The sequence below is a fragment of the Python bivittatus genome, unplaced genomic scaffold, assembly GCF_059951505.1.
Source record: "Python bivittatus isolate LINGU-HERP-01145 unplaced genomic scaffold, Pbiv_v1 ctg000330_np1212, whole genome shotgun sequence".
In the NCBI taxonomy this organism is placed as follows: domain Eukaryota; kingdom Metazoa; phylum Chordata; class Lepidosauria; order Squamata; family Pythonidae; genus Python; species Python bivittatus.
Window position 1 is genome coordinate 34,958,330 of NW_028277058.1, and position 18,378 is coordinate 34,976,707.

The following is an 18,378-nucleotide window of genomic DNA, read 5'->3' on the forward strand; positions in this document are numbered from 1 at the left end:
TTTATTCTTTCAAAACATAAGCCGTAAGCAAAACAGTAACTACAGTACAGCAGTTATAATGTGTTTGCCTTTTTATTGCCATGTATTCTTTGGCTTGCTTTCTTGAGCCATTTCAATCTACAATATTGGCCCTGCATATATTCTTGCACTTGATCTCTTTTTGTGGGGCACAGTGATCCAGATTTCAGAGATTAATCTGCAAGAGGCTGGTGAATTAAATACTCCTTCCTACTTTTGGATGGAGGACTAAATTAAATGGCCTCATAATCCACTTACATCTTTAAACAAAGTTCCTAAGAATTCCCTCCTATACCAACTAAAACTTTGAAAACCAAGGCTCAAGAGACTTGACCTGTAGTGCAGAGATAAGGCATGCCTCTGAACTGCACTGCAGAAACATTGCATGAGTATTGCCAGAACATGCAATGCAACTACAATGCACTACAGTTGCCACCCAGTAGATATAAACAATCTGAACTTAAGAAACCTCCACGCTTACAAAATCCAAACTGCACTTAGCATTAAAAACAAAGATAGGAAGAAAGAGCCAATTTCATGATGCAAAAATTGAGCACTGTTTTTAACTATTGGAGATTAATGTTCTTAGCCTTCTGTGGAAATAATTCATTTAGGAGGTATAATTCAAGAGAAAAAGGAATGGATCAAGCAAGCACTTGTCCTTCACCTACTTTTCCCTTTGGAATCAGGAAAAATGCAGCTGTATTTGCTGCACTGGAGGAAGGCAAGAGAAGAAAGAAGACTCTTCTCTGTTTCACTGGTGAGTAAGAAACATACTAGACTTTCAATCCCCAACAGACATTTAACAGATCCCAGGTAGATTAAGAAAATGGCTTAACAGTTGTCTTGGTTCAAGTAAGCATGTGTGACTTACATTGTTGAGACCTGTGCTTGAGACCCCACTGGTCATGTTGAGACTATTCCAGAGATGAGTGCTAGCTCTCTCACAATGACTAAATGAACTATGCTGCCCATCTGTCTTGCTAGACAACATGACATTCATGGCTTTGCATACATGGAAGATAGCTCGCACAAGGGCATTCCTAGAGGCATGTAGAGAGGAGAAGAGAATGGCAAGGAACATGATTAATACCTTTAAAGTATTGGGAACAGTACATCAAGCCTTTTAAGAAAAAGAATATATCCCCAGATACTTGGCTATATAAACTGCTGTGGTATATATATTCCCTAAAAAGTGCTAACATGAGCCCTATACCACTAGATGGTGATGCTAGAAACAAGTATAGTAGATTTCTAGAAAGGACTGATATTTTACATCCATTACTCCTAAGCACATTTGGGATATCCAATTCTGAAAAGCTTCAGGTTAATTTAGAAACTATTTGAAGAAACAAATTATAATTTAGTTTCATGGCACCCAGCACAAATTTGTCATATGTTCATGAGAGATGCAAGTTAAAGATTAGGAAGCTTTCTATTTTGTTATGCCCCTTTTAGACCTCAGATACAGAAAGGCACAGTTGTACAACTTGCGTAAAAGTTCACCCACTCTGTCATCTCCAAGCATTTAGGAATTCGTTCCACGTTGATAAACTGAGATTTCACAGCTGTATCATCACCCTTGAGCCAGCTGATTATCATTGTGATTGCTGATGACCACCACCTGCAGACTACATCAGGACCTACAAAAAAATGAAAAATCCTTCATATATCTCTCTCATAAATACCAATCTCAGCCTTTTAAGAAAGTGAATTCAGTTCAGGAAACAAAAAAATAGAGCAAAGAGGTAATGATGGGAAGAATGTAGACTTAACTCTTCCTTCATTCTCTGTTGCTCTATATTCCCTTTTCGATCTTGTGGACATATTTATAATTTTGAGATCATACTGTGGATGTTGAAGCAAAATAGCTACTAAAGGGTTTGTCCATTCATTGATAACTGGTAAAGCTACTTGTCATTGGTGCCTCTCATAGAAACTACCTATTACTCCTGTCTACTTTCTTTTTCTAGGCAGGTGAGCACATTTCCAAACAAAGCACAAGCAGCAACCAATCTTCTTATTTTCTAAGAAAACTTGTAGGGAATTATGAGGGACCAAGAGGTAATCTTTGAAATGAAGGTCATGCTAGAGACACTTTGCCTTCCTATACATTAGCTTCCCATTTATATGTTATTTTTTAAATGTAAACATTCAGTTAAAAGTATGGTGCCCAGCAGACAGCATCAGATGTGTTTGCAGACATACTGGTGCCCCAGGGGCAAAAATTTCAGTCCTTCATGCAGTTCAAAACTTGCCACAAGAAGGAGAGTTATACAAAAAAGACAAATTGAAATAAGAAAACAGAAACATGTTCACATCATTCCACCATTCTTTTGTGGTTAAGGTGCTGGCTTAGAAACTAGGAGACTGAGTTCTAGTCTTCCCTTAGGGACAAAAGCCGGCTGGGTGATTTTGGGCTAGTCATTCTCTCAGCCCAACCCACTTCACAGGGTTGTTGTTGTGGGGAAAATAGGAAGCGGGAGAATCAGGTATGTTCGTTGCCTTGCATTATATATAAAAAAGGTGCGATAAAAATGTAGTAGTAGCAGTAGTAATAATTCTATCTGAAAGCTGATTTTTCTATTCTAAAAAACAACATTCAACATTCAGTTAAAGATACTGAGCCATTTAATCAGTCAGATGATACCAGGACCACAAAACAAAGGATGCAAAAGCTCTGAAAGCAAAACTTTTGAACTGCCCCATTCAAGACTTGAACAGCATTCCAGATCATAGCTGAGAAGACAGTATTATTATGCTTTCCTAGAGGAAAAGTGTATGACTTACTGAATCACTAAACATTTCCCTAGGGGAGCAACTGAAATGTGACTAGCATGAATAGTGGTAATTCATATTCCAGAAAAAATATATTGACCAAATACATAATTGATCAATTACATTTACAATTGATCAAATACATTTAATCAAATGTACTGAAATTATTAATATATAGCTGAATTATTTTTAGCTATATGTATATGGAGAGAGATTATATAATGCAAATAGAGATAACAGCAGAGGCACCAGTGGCTCTGCAGATCTATCATTTCCATCAAACTATTCTATCAATTGTCACCAAGCAGCATGGCTGAAATAATGGAGAAGGTGTAGGTCACTCCATCAGCTGAAACTCATGCTTTGTTTTTAAATCCAATTAAAATATTATGAAATTATTGTCATGTTGTAAATTAGTGCTGAGTTTGCTTGCCTGCCTGCCTTCTTTTTTCTTCTGTGTTGTGTTTAGTTGTTAATTAGATTGCAGGGAGGCAATATATTATTAGTGATATGTAAGTCACTCTGATAAACTTTGAAGAGCGGATAAAAAAGCAAAATTGAATATAAAAGATTTAACACATGAAGCAACACCAATTCAGCACTGAACACATGCAGATACATTCAGGATGAGAAAGAACAGAAAAAAGAGAGAGAAGTTAAGCATGAAAACCACTGAACAAGTCTTATATCTTTCACACATACCTAGGGCAGACCTCAGCACAGAATTTCCAGAAAAAGGTGGTATCCCACTTCCCAACGAATCCACAAAAGAACTTAGTAACTTCAAGTATTCCAAAGCATTAGAGAATTCACTGCAAGCAACAGTATTAAGTCAGAGTGTTAGCAGTTAGGACAACGTATCATATTTTTACAATGAATCATAACAAACTAATGTTTTATTTTAACACACTTTTTAAGGATGACCCAATTCATCCTCTGTGCAGAGAATAGCTATCACATTCACATCCTGATGGGTAAACAATGTTTACTATGGTAATCTCACTCTTGCAGCGCTGTGCTAAATTTTTTGTGTGACTTTCTCCACACAAAGACAACCAAATGATGAATCTTGTCAGATGTGAGTACTTGCTACCCATGAACATTTCAGTGATAGATATAAGCCAAGATGGTAAAACTAAATAATGTTGGGCTTCAGTACCAAATAATATGGCCAATGGATGGGAATGATAGCAAATGACATCAAAATTATTACTGCTGACCATGATACAAGATCTTATACTTTAGGAACTTCTTATGCTAATTTGTTATTTGCAATCTAGACAAACTGTTTAGAGAAACTCTGCTCTGCCATATATTCAATTAGTATTGTGGATGGATACAATCTAAGTGATGTATCATGAAAGAAGCAGTACTCATATACGGTGCATTCGGAAAGTATTCAGACCCCCTTCACTTTTTTCAATTTTGATATGTTGCAGCCTGATACTACAATCGTTCAAATTCATTTTTTTCCTCATTAATCTACACTCAGTACCCCATAATGACAAAGCGAAAACAGAATTTTAGAAATGTCTGTAAATTTATTAAAAAGAAAAAACTGAAATATTACGTTGGCATAATTATTCAGACCCTTTACTCAGTACTTTATTGAAGCATCTTTGGCAGCAATTACAGCCTTGAGTTTTTTTCGGTATGATGCGACAAGCTTTGCACACCTGGATTGGGGGATTTTCTGCCATTCTTCTTTGCAAATCCTCTCAAGCTCAATCAAGTTGGATGGGGACCGTCGGTGGACAGTCATTTTCAGGTCTTTCCAGAGATGTTCAATAGGGTTCAAGTCAGGGCTCTGGCTGGGCCATTCCAGGACATTCACAGAGTTGTCCCTAAGCCATTCCTGTGTTGTCTTGGCTGTATGCTTAGGATCGTTGTCATATTGGAAGGTGAACCTTTGGCCCAGTCTGCAGTCCTGAGTGCTGTGGAACAGGTTTTCATTGAGGGTATCTCTGTACTTTGCTCCATTCAGCTTTCCCTTAACCCTGACCAGTCTCCCAGTCCCTGCTGCTGAAAAACACCCCCACAGCATGATGCTGCCATCACCATGCTTCACTATTGGGATGGTACTGGGCAGGTGATGAGTGGTGCCTGGTTGCCTCCAGACATAATGTTTAGAATTGAGGCCAAACAGTTCAATCTTGGTTTCATCAGACCAGAGAATCTTGTTCCTCACAGTCTGAGAGTCCTTCAGGTGCTTTTTTGCAAACTCCAAGCAGGCTTTCATGTGTTTTGCACTGAGGAGAGGCTTCCATCTAGCCACTCTGCCATAAAGTTCAGATCAGTGGAGGGCTGCAGTGATGGTTGTCCTTCTGGAACTTTGTCCCATCTCCACACAGGATCTCTGGAGCTCAGTCAGAGTGACCATCGGGTTCTTGGTCACCTCTCTTACTGAGGCTCTTCTCCCCCAGTTGCTCAGTTTGGCCGGGCGACCACCTCTTGGAAGAGTCCTGGTTATACCAAACTTCTTCCATTTGAGAATTATGGAGGCCACTGGGCTCTTGGGAACCTTCAGTGCAGCAGAAATTTTTTTGTAGCCTTCCCCAGATCTGTGCCTTGCAATAATCCTGTCTCTGAGCTCTGCAGGCAGTACCTTTGACCTCATGGCTTTTGCTCTGATACAGTATACAGTGTCAGCTGTGATGCCTTCTATAGAGAGGAGTGCGCCTTTCCAAATCATGTCCAATCAATTTAATTTACCACAGGTGGACTCCAATCAAGGTGTAGAAACAGTTCAGCAATGATCAAGAGAAATGGGAGGCACCTGAGCTAAATTTCAAGTGTTGTTGCAAAGCGTCTGAATACTTATGCCAATGTGATATTTCAGTTTTTCCTTTTTAATAATTTACAGACATTTCTAAAATTCTGTTTTCACTTTGTCATTATGGGGTACTGAGTGTAGATTAATGAGGAAAAAAATGAATTTGAATGATTGTAGTATCAGGCTGCAACATAACAAAATTGAAAAAAGTGAAGGAGGTCTGAATACTTTCTGAATGCACTGCAGGTGTGTCATCAAATTGCTTAGAATTAAGCAGCTGAAATTTATATTGCCATTCTTCCTCCAATGTTGGACTATAGGTATTATTAGAGCAGACAGTCAGAATCTTCCAGTATTTCCAAGAAAACTGCCAAAAGGACCCAAATGTAGCTCACCAAGGTGCTTCATCATCATGGCCTATAGCCCCTTTGGGAATCTGAGGTTTCACAATGGATTCAACAGCTTTCTCCAGTAGGTTCTCACAGAATGCCTGGTGTACCTGTGCAATGGGATCAGCTGTAGATGCAAAGGCAAAACTATCAGTTTACTACTTTATTCAGAAGTCCAACAATACTTCTGGGGTATGAGCTTTTTTTTGTTTTGTTTTTAGACAGAAAACTATATTGCAGAAAGAATGCAAGTTTATGGAAAACTGTCCTCTTGATTACTTTCACAAGTTCTTTTAACATTAACAGCTTTTAAGCCAAAGCATGTACAAAGCCAGCAGGAGAAAGAGAATGCATACACCTAAGGACTGTCCACTATACAGGTAACAGGCTTAAAGAAAATGTCTTCTCTGACTCTCACCTGGGTTCCTCTGAGTGGAGTACAGACTGTCCTTAGCAGCAGCTTTCACTGTCCAGCTCCGTTCCACAAAAAATTTTTGTCCCAAAGGATGGCACAACCAGCGTAAGGAGTCAGGGATGTCACTATGCTCAGAACTACACAAGCTCTGAGCTTGACTTAAGAAATAACTCTGAGAAGAAAACATGCAATATGTGACTGAAAATTAGCAATCCATGGATGAAATGTTGATATACCAAACACAGAAGTCACTTCCATTTATTTTAGATGCAAATCCAGAACTACAATTTAAATATGCTACGGTATTTAATACAGGTAGTCCTCACTTAGCAACCGCTCAGTTATGCCTGTACTCTGTCTGCCTGTGGCAATCGCCCGCCCGTACTCTGTTGCACCCACCCATGACATCCGCCCATACTCCATAATGCCTGCACACAGCACCCGCCTGCCTGTACTCCATAGGGCCCACACATGGCACCCATCCACATGCCCGTACTCCATAGCGCCTGCACACTTGCCTGGGATGTGGTTTCAGCAGCGTAAGCAAACACTTCTAGATTCCCGCCTCTTCCCCGTCGCAGTCACATGAGGTCCTTACTTAACCACAGCAATGGGGACTGCCAGGATTGCCTTTGCTAAGCAATCCAATCATGTGATGTCATGCTTTACAACCACATCACTTAGTGATGGAAATTCTGGTCCCAATTACTATCATTAAGCAAGGACTATCTGCACTGCTAAGCGGTTCAAAAAAATCCACGCACCGCCAGGAAGCCCAGCTTGCCACCACAGCGAGTCTTCAGGCCAACTGCAGCAGTTAGATGAATCTCTGCCAGTGTACTTGGTGAAATCTTCTCTTCTGCACATTCTGCCAGGTTTACAGCACACAGTGCCATGTGCAATCCTGAGTAAGCTGAACTGGACGGAAGCTTACCTGCACCAGAATTTAAAAGGTAACATCACATGTACCCTGTGATAAATCACCTTATACAAGTGATGCACTACATGTTTAATCTAGAAAAGTTCTCTTAGCTACAGGTAGTCTTTGATTTACGACCATTCATTTAACAACCGTTCAAACTTATGACGGTGCTGAAAAAAGTGACTTACAACCATCGCAGCGTCCTTGCAATCATGTGATCAAAATTCAGGCACTTGGCAACCAGCTTGTATTTATGACAGTTGCAGCATCCCAGGGTCACGTGATCGCCATTTGTGACCTTCCCAGGGGGCTTCTGACAAGCAAAGTCAATGTGGGAAGCCAGATTCATTTAATGACCGCAGCAAAAAAGATCATAAAATCAGGCACGACTCACTTAATGATCGCATCACTTAGTGACAGAAATTCTGGTCCCAATTGTGATTGTAAGTCAAAGACTACCTGTACTGAAACTCAGTAATGTTCATATATTGCAGAATTGCACAATACTCTGCTGTGCAAAATCTTGCATTATCAAAAATGAGGAGCACTCTATAGATTCTAAGATGTAAAATTATTGAAAAGCAAACCTTTTCTTTATTTTGCCAAGAACACTACATGACCTGTATTTCTAGGCAGTCACCAGGACTCAAGCTTTACCTTTCAAACCACCAAGTACTTAATTTCTTTTTTCATCTACCTGTAATATGGAGTTGATGAAGTTTATGATATGCTAATGCTGCATCTCGTGCACTAGTTTTGGCTTCATCTTCAAAACCAACAGGAGTCTCAGTTGCTTGTCTCTGCTGTGATGTCCTCTTTAGCAGCCAACGCACTAGTCCCAATTTTTGGAGACTGTAACGAATAATGTTCCAGGAAAGGCTACAGACCAAGTCAAAACGTGAAGTAGGCAATGCTCGGCCCAGGGCAGAAAGACAGATCTGCAAATTTGATGCAGCAGCAGCAAAGTCTCCCTGCAAACAAAAGAAGAAAAACAGGCTAAAGTTGAAAAGGAGACATTTGAGAATCCTATGACTTCCCAATCTTCAGAATATTATTAGTCATCTTGGAAGATATAAATTTCATTTCCCATCTTCACACATTCTTAAACTTTCTTAATCCTTTTTGACAACTGCATTCTTATTCAGATTTTGGAGAGTCCAGTAAACCAACATTTGTGTTCTCAGCCAGTGATAAACCAGATAAACTGCCATCATACTCAATATCCCATAAACTTTAATTCTCTTTCTCATCCACATCAATTTACTTGAACCATGATATATCAGAAACACCGAAAATCTGGATCTCTATTATCTTGAAATCCAGCAGTTGTACAGAATATACTGCTCAGACTAATTAAGCAAATTTTCAACCAAAGTAATGGGAAAGAAATAATTTACTCTTTCTAATTACAATCAGCATTTAAACACAGAAGACATTGTTCAGCTCAAAAAGAATAAAAAATTGCTTCCCCTTTCCTTTAATTTCAATAGTATCACACAGGATCTCTTATTAGGTGCATCAATTAATTATTTCAAAATTATCTTTACAAAAGTTTTGATCCCAACATTATATTAATATTTTCACCCTTTTCCCATTTACAACTATTTTATATTTTATAAATGGACTGTAAATTTCATAGTACATTTTTATTTTCTTCAAATACATTATCACACGTAAACAAAGGTTGAACTGTTAAACAGTATGATGAAATACCTTTTACTGGACAGATTACCTCTAGCTTGCACACAGTTAGCCAAATCTGTAGAAATCTGCTCACCTTTATCATTAATTTCAGTTCTAGAATTCAACCTTATTCCCCCTATAGCAAATTACCTATAGAACTGAAGCTGAGAGTATGATCCAAAAAAGATCTTCAAGGGACTTTAAAAATCCACAGTTCAAATATTTTGATAGTAGAATAATGAGATGTAATCTTAAATGTTCAGCAATTTAAGAGATTTGTTCAACATCTTAAAATATTCACTCTTTAGTACAGTGGTACCTCGGGTTACGAACACCTCTGTTAATGAACTTTTCGGGTTACGACCAGCTCCGGCCGCAAAAATTTACCTCGGTTTGCGAACTCTGCCTCAGGTTACGAACCGGATCTGCGGCCATTTTCCCTGCTGCCACGCGGTCGCGGCTTCCTGTGGGCAAGATCGCGGTAGCAAGGAGACGTTCGGTGAGGCTTGTGGTGTGTTTTGTGGTGTTTTGGAAGGTTTTTGGTGTGCTTGTCAGCATGGCTCCAAAGAAAGTAATTTCCTTCGGGTTGCGACCAATTCGGGTTGCGACCAGAGTCACGGAATGGATTAAGTTCATAACCCGAGGTTCCACTGTATATCCAAATTTAGATGAATTCGGTACAAATCAATGAGCACAATAACATTTACCCTCAAAGCAAAGAACTGCCTCACCTTAGCTAAGTCCAGGTCTGCCTGTTTCCGATGTCGCCAAAAGATCACAGAAGAGCGGGAGTGCAGTCGTGTCACTGGCTCTCCATGCACTAACAGTTTTATGAATACACTCAAGATAATAACACCGTTCACAAGCCACAAGATCAAGGTAGGCATCATCCAGCCAAACCAGCCACCTGATTCTAACAAATTGATCATGCCAAGAGACATAAATCAGACAAGAATAGAAGCAACAGTTCACATCTTAAAATAATCATTCTTAGGAGAACCTTAATTATATAAAGAATCACATTAAGCTTAGCTGACTTGTTTTCTTCTCACCCTATTTATTCTTCCCTGAAACAGTATTGTTCCCATGCAGAACTCCTCCCTCAGCATATATGTGCAAGAAAATATTATTTTTACATAAGATAGTGAGGTTCAGAAAAAATACACAGTATACATAAATTACAACACTTTCTTCAAAACAAGAACTTAACATGCTTCAATCCATCCCTCGTAACAAATGTAAAATATACCCCATGATTTAAAAAAACCTTGAATGCCATACAACACACAGAAACAACAAAATCCTCACGAGTGCACAGGTAAAACTTCCATTCCATTGAAGAAACCTAGAAACATACATCTCAAAAGCTCATAATCCTTTTGCAGTACCCATTAACTGGGATAGAGAAATAAGAATGATACAGATAACACTACCCAGTCCAATTTATAGATTATCACAATAAAAACAGTAAAGCAGAATACTCCAGAATGTCTCATTATCCAATTGATCAGAATCTATTGTTGTACCATTCCCTTTCCCTCTTGTCATTTAGTTACTGTACTTGTCTTAAAGAATTGAAAGACATCAAATGAGCACTACTGGAGATGTACCTGGTTTTATTGCTTGTATATTCCTCTCAGAACCATGGTGTACTGTGCTATAAGTGTCAGGTGTTTCTTTGCCATCCAAAAAAGATGTTAAGGGATTAAAGGAGAGACAAAGAAATGTAAGAGCACAAAGCAGCATCCGTGAACGATCGACCATTCCAAGAGGAACAGGTGGAGAATCAGGTTCATCTTTAACCTAGGACATGATTGTGGAAGATTAATATGGAAGAGTTAGTTCTGAAACACTTAAGACAAATAGTTGTTTTAAATTGCACAAGGCTGAGTTTTCAATAATTTATTTATAGCAGATTTATTATTCTCTGATTATTGTCTTATAAAAATATTCCCCCATTATAAAATCCCCCCAAAAGGCACTGAATTGGAAAAATGAATAAAAGAACGCCTGTAGATATATTCATATTTTTCTTCAAGTGGTGAATTTAAAAGACTTTTAAATAATTTAAACATTTACAATTTACTAAAATCACCTTTTATTTCAAATATTATGAGATTGATCTTTGATATGCCTAAATATGCTTCTGAAGATTATGGAGTAGTCTGTGAACTAATGTTACTGTTACAGGCACAGTAAATCATATATGCAAGTACAGGTAGTCCCCATTTAGCGACCGCAATTGGGATTGGCAACTCAGTTGTTAAGCAAAGTGGTCGCTGAAGTGAAAATCACATGACTGTGACTGTGCTTACGATTTTACATTATCAGCAAACCTGGCCACTCCATTGCTCACTCCTAACCTAGGAGCCTTTGGCGATGGACTTCAGTGAAGGACTTTTACATGTTCAAGTACAAAGCATCTATCAAATCATGCCTGTCTGTTACCTGACACTCACAAAAAAAGTCTGAAAACACTATATCTTTGTCAAGTTCCTTCCTTCCATCAATCTATCCATCCCAATCTATTTCAATTTGAAATTTCAGTCTGAAATTACCCATATACCATTTATTGTGCAGATCCCTCTGTTTATTTTTTAACTGAAAACTGCCCCAAATATCCTGTTAAAGGCAGTGATGGCATATCTCCAACATTTTGGAAACTAGCATGATACACTGATATTGTGGAAGGCTATACGCCCTTTGAATGTTCTGGTTTATTGGACTTTATGCGATCTTTGATATAAAGCAAAATACTTTGTATATTCCTCTCAGAACCATGATGTACTGTGCTATAAGTATGCCATTCTCTCTTCTTCTATTTACTCAAAAGATTATGGGACTTTTAATGGACTTTGGTACAGAATTTCTCACAATAAGAGCTTAATCTGATAAGTCTGGAGAATCTAGCTGGTGAAAAAATGCCATTGCTCTTTATTCAGTGATCTAGAAGAGTTGATGTAACATGTCATAAATTATTTAAGATACAACTCTATACAGACTTTGGTTTCTTTTGGTATTTTTGCTAAATGATATATAACATTTTATGATATTCTTTAATTTTATGATATTCTTTAATCATTTGTGGGTCTGTATTTGATTTTAGTTCTGTTACCTGTTCTGCAATTTAGAAAAAATAATAAATTAATATTTGAGTTTTGAATCTCACCTTTTTAGAATCATTTATCAAAAACAGCATTTTGTTGGAGATGTAATAAGGACAATGCCTCTTTAAAGCATATGATTTTACAATGTCCTACCCTTATTACGTTTTGGGAGAAAGTAGTGGACTATATAAATATGATTGCGCAACAAAAGCTAAAATTTTCAGAGGATAATATTCTTTTAAACTATACAGTGTACCTCGGGTCACGAATGCTTCTGTTCACGACCAATTCGGGTCACGAACAGCACCGTTCGCAAAATTTTGCTTCCGTCTGCGAACTCCGCATCGGGTGACGAACAGGATCCGTGGCCATTTTCCCTGCCATGACACGTGGTCGTGGCTTCCTGTAGGGAGGGGTACTCTCCCTCCAAGCAATAACCGCCTCCCCACCCGCCTTCCTGTCCTCCACGCCAGAAGTCGCCTCAAGCAAGGTTAGCGTTCTCTCTCTTCGTACTGCACTGTACTGTATTTTGTTTCATATTTTTGTAGTTTAAAAAAAAAATACATATGGTTCAGAACGGATTAACCGTAATTACATTGAACTTTATGGGAAAATTTGATTCAGGTCGTGACCAAAATCAGTTGGCGACCAAATTCAGAGGAGTCAGAATGGATTAACTGTATTTACATTGAACCTTATGGGAAAATTTGATTCGGGTCGCGACCAATTTGGGTCGCAACCAGAGTCGCGGAACGAATTAAGTTTGTGACCCGAGGTACCACTGTATATCTAGTACATGGAACTTGACAACCAGGCAATGTAAATGGTTTCTCCATGCCCTTATTATGGCCAGAAGTCTGATATTGCAGCATTTGAAAGATAAATGTATGGGCCCATTTATTCAATGGATTGAAGACCGGATTGCACTTGCTACTTATGAGCAGATTGCCTATAGATTTAGACTTTGTATGGACAAGTATAATGAAATATGGGACTCATTTATACAAAATACACTGGGTTAAAAGAAAAAAAACATGATAGTCCTATAACTCTATTAGAAATATATATGTATTTGAATAATATTTGCATCAGATAACCATATATAGAATTGTTCACTGTTATAATGATATATGGTTTTCTTTTTGTTATATTTTTTCACTTTTATGTTAAAGCACTTTTACATGTCAAAATAAATAAACAAACAAATAAAATAATTTATCATCTAATTTTAATGGGAAGCAGATGACAGATCTCTGTCTGATTCAGCAAGCATGTACCACCAATGGGACCTTGTGTATGCTTCCCAGTGCAGATTGCCTTAGGAATATTAGCTACCTTTGCATCATCCAGTAAGGGACTCCCAGGTTCTGAATCAATTGAATAAGGAGAAAAGCCTGCTGGTGACCCTGAGTCAGAAGCTGGGGGAGACATCAACAGAGCATTTTGATTGAATTCATCCATCTTCAGATCCACATCACTGTCCACTAGACTGCTTAAGTCAAAACCCTTCAACAACTCTGTAAAGAAAGATCGCACAGATTAACTAATTCCATTCACAGTACCTCATATAATTACTGTAAATCTCCCTGCTTATCAATTCTTCATCTATCCACTGAAAACTGGGTACCCAATAATACATCTTGTCAATCAATACAAGATGGCACAAAATCATTTAATTAACAACCTTGACAGTACCTGCTTCACTTAAAATAAAACAATTTAATTTAATGTAATACTTAAATTAAAACACTTAACTGTTTTTCTGGCTGGACAACTTAAGGATCATGTTCTCCTGTCGCAGTTTATGGTTAACCTGCTGTAGGTATTTAATGTAGTCAATGGCCTTCCTTAATACACCAGACTTGTGCATCTGAAAAGAATATGCATGATTATTTATTCTGCTATCTTGTGATCTCTCAGCATGTTTACTTAGCAGTAAGTGTTTTCTTAATTTTGTGTATGTATGTAGGATGGGGGATTTATAGTTAGAAAGCCGGTTTGGTACAGTAGTTAAGGTGCTGGCCTAGAAACCAGAAGACTTGAGTTCTAGGCCTCCCTTAGGCATGAAAGCCGGTTGGATGACTTTGGGCCAGTCACTCTCTCCCAGCCCAACCCATCTACAAAGGGCTGTTGCTGTAGGGAAAATAGGAGGCAGAAGTATTAGGTATGTTCACTGCCTTGAGTTATATGTAAAAAAGGCAGGATAAATTATTATTATTATTATTTAGAGATTTAACCCAATGGAAAGGGTCACCAACAATAACATTATATAGCATGTCAATTGCAAACATGACATTAAATAGATTTGTATCTTTGGCAAATATTTTTGCATTTTCAACTAAGCTATTCTTACTTTAGCATCTGTTCCCATGACTAGATCTTTCAGTTCTATTATCTTGTCATTTATGGATGATCGATATCGCTTCTCAATTATATTATGAGTTGTTCGCCTTTCTCCTTCCTTTGGTGGTTCTGGCTGCTTGGTGTTATTAGGCACTTGTTTAATGGGCATCTTCTCCTGCCCTCCCATCATCATGGGCATAGTTGTCAAGATGGCCCCATTACCACCAACTAAAGTCTAAAAAGTCAACAGTAGAAATCAAATAGTAATTAATGCTTCACTTAAAGATCTGTGACCTGGTTTTCATATGTACAGTTAAGAGAAAGATTTAAAGTAGACAAAAGGACGTTTGGAATTGAACAACGTAAGTCAGAATTTGAAACTGAATTATGTGCAAATGATAAACATGTAATTACTAAAATGTATAAGCTTTTACTGAAATTTGAAATGGAAGAAGAACAAGTTAAAGAGTGCATGATAAAATGGGCTAAGAACTTTGGTTATAACATACAGATGGAACAGTGGGAAAATATGTGGCTGAAAGGACTGAAATTCACATTATGTTACAATTTAAAAGAAAATTTTTATAAAATGATGTACCATTGGTATATGACACCAGAAAAACTATATAGAATGTATAAAGGTACTTCAAATCTATGTTGGAAATGTGGACAACATGAAGGGTCATTTTTTCATCTTTGGTGGACTTCTAAAAAAGCTAGAAAATTTTGGGTTAAAATATATATAGTGATAAAAGAATTTTAAAGATTAATGTTCAACTTAAACCAGAACTTTTCTTGTTGGGACTAATGGACAGACAACTAGAAAAGACTTATGTAAGATTGTTTTTGTACATGGTAATTGCAGCGAGATTATTATATGCACAAAGATGGAAAGACTCTGAAATGCCACAATGGAGGAATGGTTGGTGAAAATGACAGAATTTGCAGAGATGGCAAACTTGACTTGTTTGATTAGGGAAAAGACAATAACTGCATTTGTTAGTGACTGGAAACCCTTTATGGACTTTTTGCTGAAAATGGAAAAAAATGAACTTGTGATTTACAGGTTTAATGATTAGGAAGGGTAGAATATGGAAAGAAGGGAGCCACAATGTAACCTTAGACAGAGAGGATAAAACATACATGCATTTATAACTGCTATAAAAAAGACCAGAAGCCACTGATTTATATCTTCTTTACTCTCTTTCTTTTCTCTCTCTTTTCTTTATTTCTTATTTATCACTTTTCTTTTACTTTTCTTTATTTTTACTTTCTTTCTCTTTTTAAAATTTGTATTGTTTTTATTCTGTAAAAAAGTATTTAATAAAAATTAATTTCAAAAAAATCTGTGACCGAAATAAAATTTAGCACTTTACAAAACAACTAGGAAAGAGAAGAATGGTTTACAGTTCAGCAGTAATGCTTACATTCTGTATGAATAAGATTTCAGAATCAGCCCCTAACATCTCTAGTTCAAGAATCTGTGTAAAAAGGCTGGGAAACACTCATTACTGAAAACCAAGAACAGCTCTTATCTACTACAGAACACAACACAAACTAGATAAACCAGTGATAAACAATGTACTTTCCTATGTTCTTAAGAATTCATACTTTTGGACCCCAGTGGAGTAACAATCCCACTATTTATACACAGTGACAATGGCACTGCTCTTTCTCATGACAGTCATGAACAGTTCATTTTGGGAAAGACAGTGGTTTCCAACTGCAAAGATAGAGCTATCAGCAAAAAGGCCTGATTTGTTAGATAAGAATAAAAAAAATAGTCTCCTCTTAGTTCAAAAAACTATTTTTAGGCATGGCTATTTTCTTATAGTGTCTTACATACTGTTCAAATAAAATGCTCTCAGAATCTGAACAGATTTTCACCTGTTTTGTAAATTAAACAGCTAATTACCTAAATACACACATTTCAAGCTGTGAAGAATGTATATTTTACAGACCACACCATAACAAAACTGCTATCAGAAAGATTAAAAAAGCAAATTTAAACAATACAGTAGCATAGAGGAAAAATCAGGAAGTTAATTGTAAGATCAAGAATTACACTATATTTAATAGGCCTGGGGGGTAGGAGGTATTGGCCTGGCAAAAAGAGGAAATCAGAATAGGAGCCAGGCTGATATCCTTAGGGAAGATACTCTATAGTAGGGAAAAAGGCTTTTTACTGGTCATCACTCAGTGTACCTCACTTTCTAAAATTGGTCACTTTTTAATTCCAACTAACTCTTTGAAGTTATAACTGAAACCTATTGGGATGACTCCCATGATGGGAAAATAACAATCAACATATACAAAGAAACAAAAGAAATAGAAAAGAAAAAGTTGTACTGAATATTAAAAGGATCCTTTCCTGCTCAGAATTACAAGTGAATGGTCAGTTGCATTAAGTGGAGGTATGAACTCTAATCAGTGCTGCTGCTGATGTCTATTACCGCCTGCTCAACCATGGAGAAGGTGTGGTTCCAGAAGCAAACTTTACATCTTTAATTTCCTGATATCTAGCTGGAAGAGAAACTCTGCTAAGTATGACTATATTTGCTGACAATTTCTCCTTGTGACAGTGGAAAAAGGGACAAGTTGACTATCCTTGACTTCACATTATCACTACATAAAACTTAATAAAATGAAAATAGCAGGACGACTGGAGTGAAATTAACGTGTAACACTAGATTTCTTGATTTTAAGAGAAATTAAAACTGAGTGTAGTCAACTATATATCTTGGACTCCACAAAAGCATATTTGAATAAATTCAGAGGGATGATAAACAGGATTCCATGGCAGGAGAACTTAATAGGCTGAGAAAAAGAAATTCAATATGGATAGAAGTTCCTAAAAATATGCTAAAAGCACTACTACATATAATTTCAATGTGGAAAAAGCTGGAAGACAGAAGGATATAGCACTCTGGCTGCACAAAAAGCTTAGTAAAAATCTGGACACATGTAAGAGGACTCATATAAGAGATGAAAAGAGAAACTAGTTACCAAGGAGAGATCTTCAATAGTTTTCAAAGCTGTTGGCCCCTATAATCCTCCCCCCCAATATTTACAGAAATATTCTGAGGAATTACATTGAAACCAATTACATATGAACAATAGATATACATATCTACTTAGATATAGGTCTTCTGATCCTTTTTCATTCCAAGAATGACTATATAGGCTCAATATGCCATATTTTTTCCAAGAAGACATATGTACTATAATGCTCACATGCAGTTTTAAGAATCCCTAGAGAAAGATCCCTGTAAATAAAAGGGAGAAAGCAATTATTCAGGAGACAGTGTGGAGCCCTATGATACCTGCAAAGCTGTTGTCTGGAGAGGTGTGGTTATTGCTGCCAGGGCTGGATTCTGAACAGCAGCCATAACAGGACTACCATCAGTTTTCAATGTTGTTAAGACAAGAGAATCTGTTTTGATTATCTGTGGCTGGACTAGGACCTGAAAGGAGACAAGACAGTAAACATTTAAAGAAAGCCAATACTGGAATGGAAAGTTATGTTATTACTAGTTCCTACTGTCAAAGTATAGAGTTCCACTATGCAAGAAACACCCATAACTACTGTTTCAAAATACTTCTGTCCCAGGCTCCTTTCTACATATACCAGAGGCCCAGAGTATATAGCTACTAACCTCAGATATGTTACAACATTATAAGCTGACTTTCACTGTGGTATCCAATGAATCAATCCAATCACTTCTCTTTTTCAAATTAATCAAATTGGCTCTAAAGAGTATATTCTCCACCTGATAAAAGCTTTTAGAAGTGGAATAAGGAATATCTTATTCTTTGTAATGCTCTCCCCCTCCACTGAACAAATCTGAAGTTATAAAATACCAAAACCTACGCTTTTGAAATTATTACTATAATAGCTTGGAACACTGCCCATTCTTTCCAAAATTTCCCTACTAACTTTCTTCCAAATA

At 37.3% G+C, this 18,378-nt stretch overlaps 1 protein-coding gene across 1 annotated transcript in view; it reads right to left on the reverse strand.

Annotated features, from left to right (window-relative positions):
• The window catches only part of SREBF2 (sterol regulatory element binding transcription factor 2), a 40,294-nt gene that overhangs the window by 5,929 nt on the left and 15,987 nt on the right, over positions 1-18,378 (reverse strand). Inside the window, exons 4-16 of the mRNA XM_007435684.4 lie at positions 17,752-17,892; positions 14,439-14,663; positions 13,841-13,955; positions 13,421-13,602; positions 10,589-10,781; positions 9,710-9,891; positions 7,993-8,266; positions 7,138-7,307; positions 6,377-6,545; positions 5,965-6,085; positions 3,499-3,608; positions 1,529-1,661; positions 893-1,061 (exon numbers count right to left, since the gene is read on the reverse strand). Coding sequence (XP_007435746.1) covers positions 893-1,061; positions 1,529-1,661; positions 3,499-3,608; positions 5,965-6,085; positions 6,377-6,545; positions 7,138-7,307; positions 7,993-8,266; positions 9,710-9,891; positions 10,589-10,781; positions 13,421-13,602; positions 13,841-13,955; positions 14,439-14,663; positions 17,752-17,892 — 2,184 coding nt within the window. The remainder of the gene's footprint in view (positions 1-892; positions 1,062-1,528; positions 1,662-3,498; positions 3,609-5,964; positions 6,086-6,376; positions 6,546-7,137; positions 7,308-7,992; positions 8,267-9,709; positions 9,892-10,588; positions 10,782-13,420; positions 13,603-13,840; positions 13,956-14,438; positions 14,664-17,751; positions 17,893-18,378) is intronic.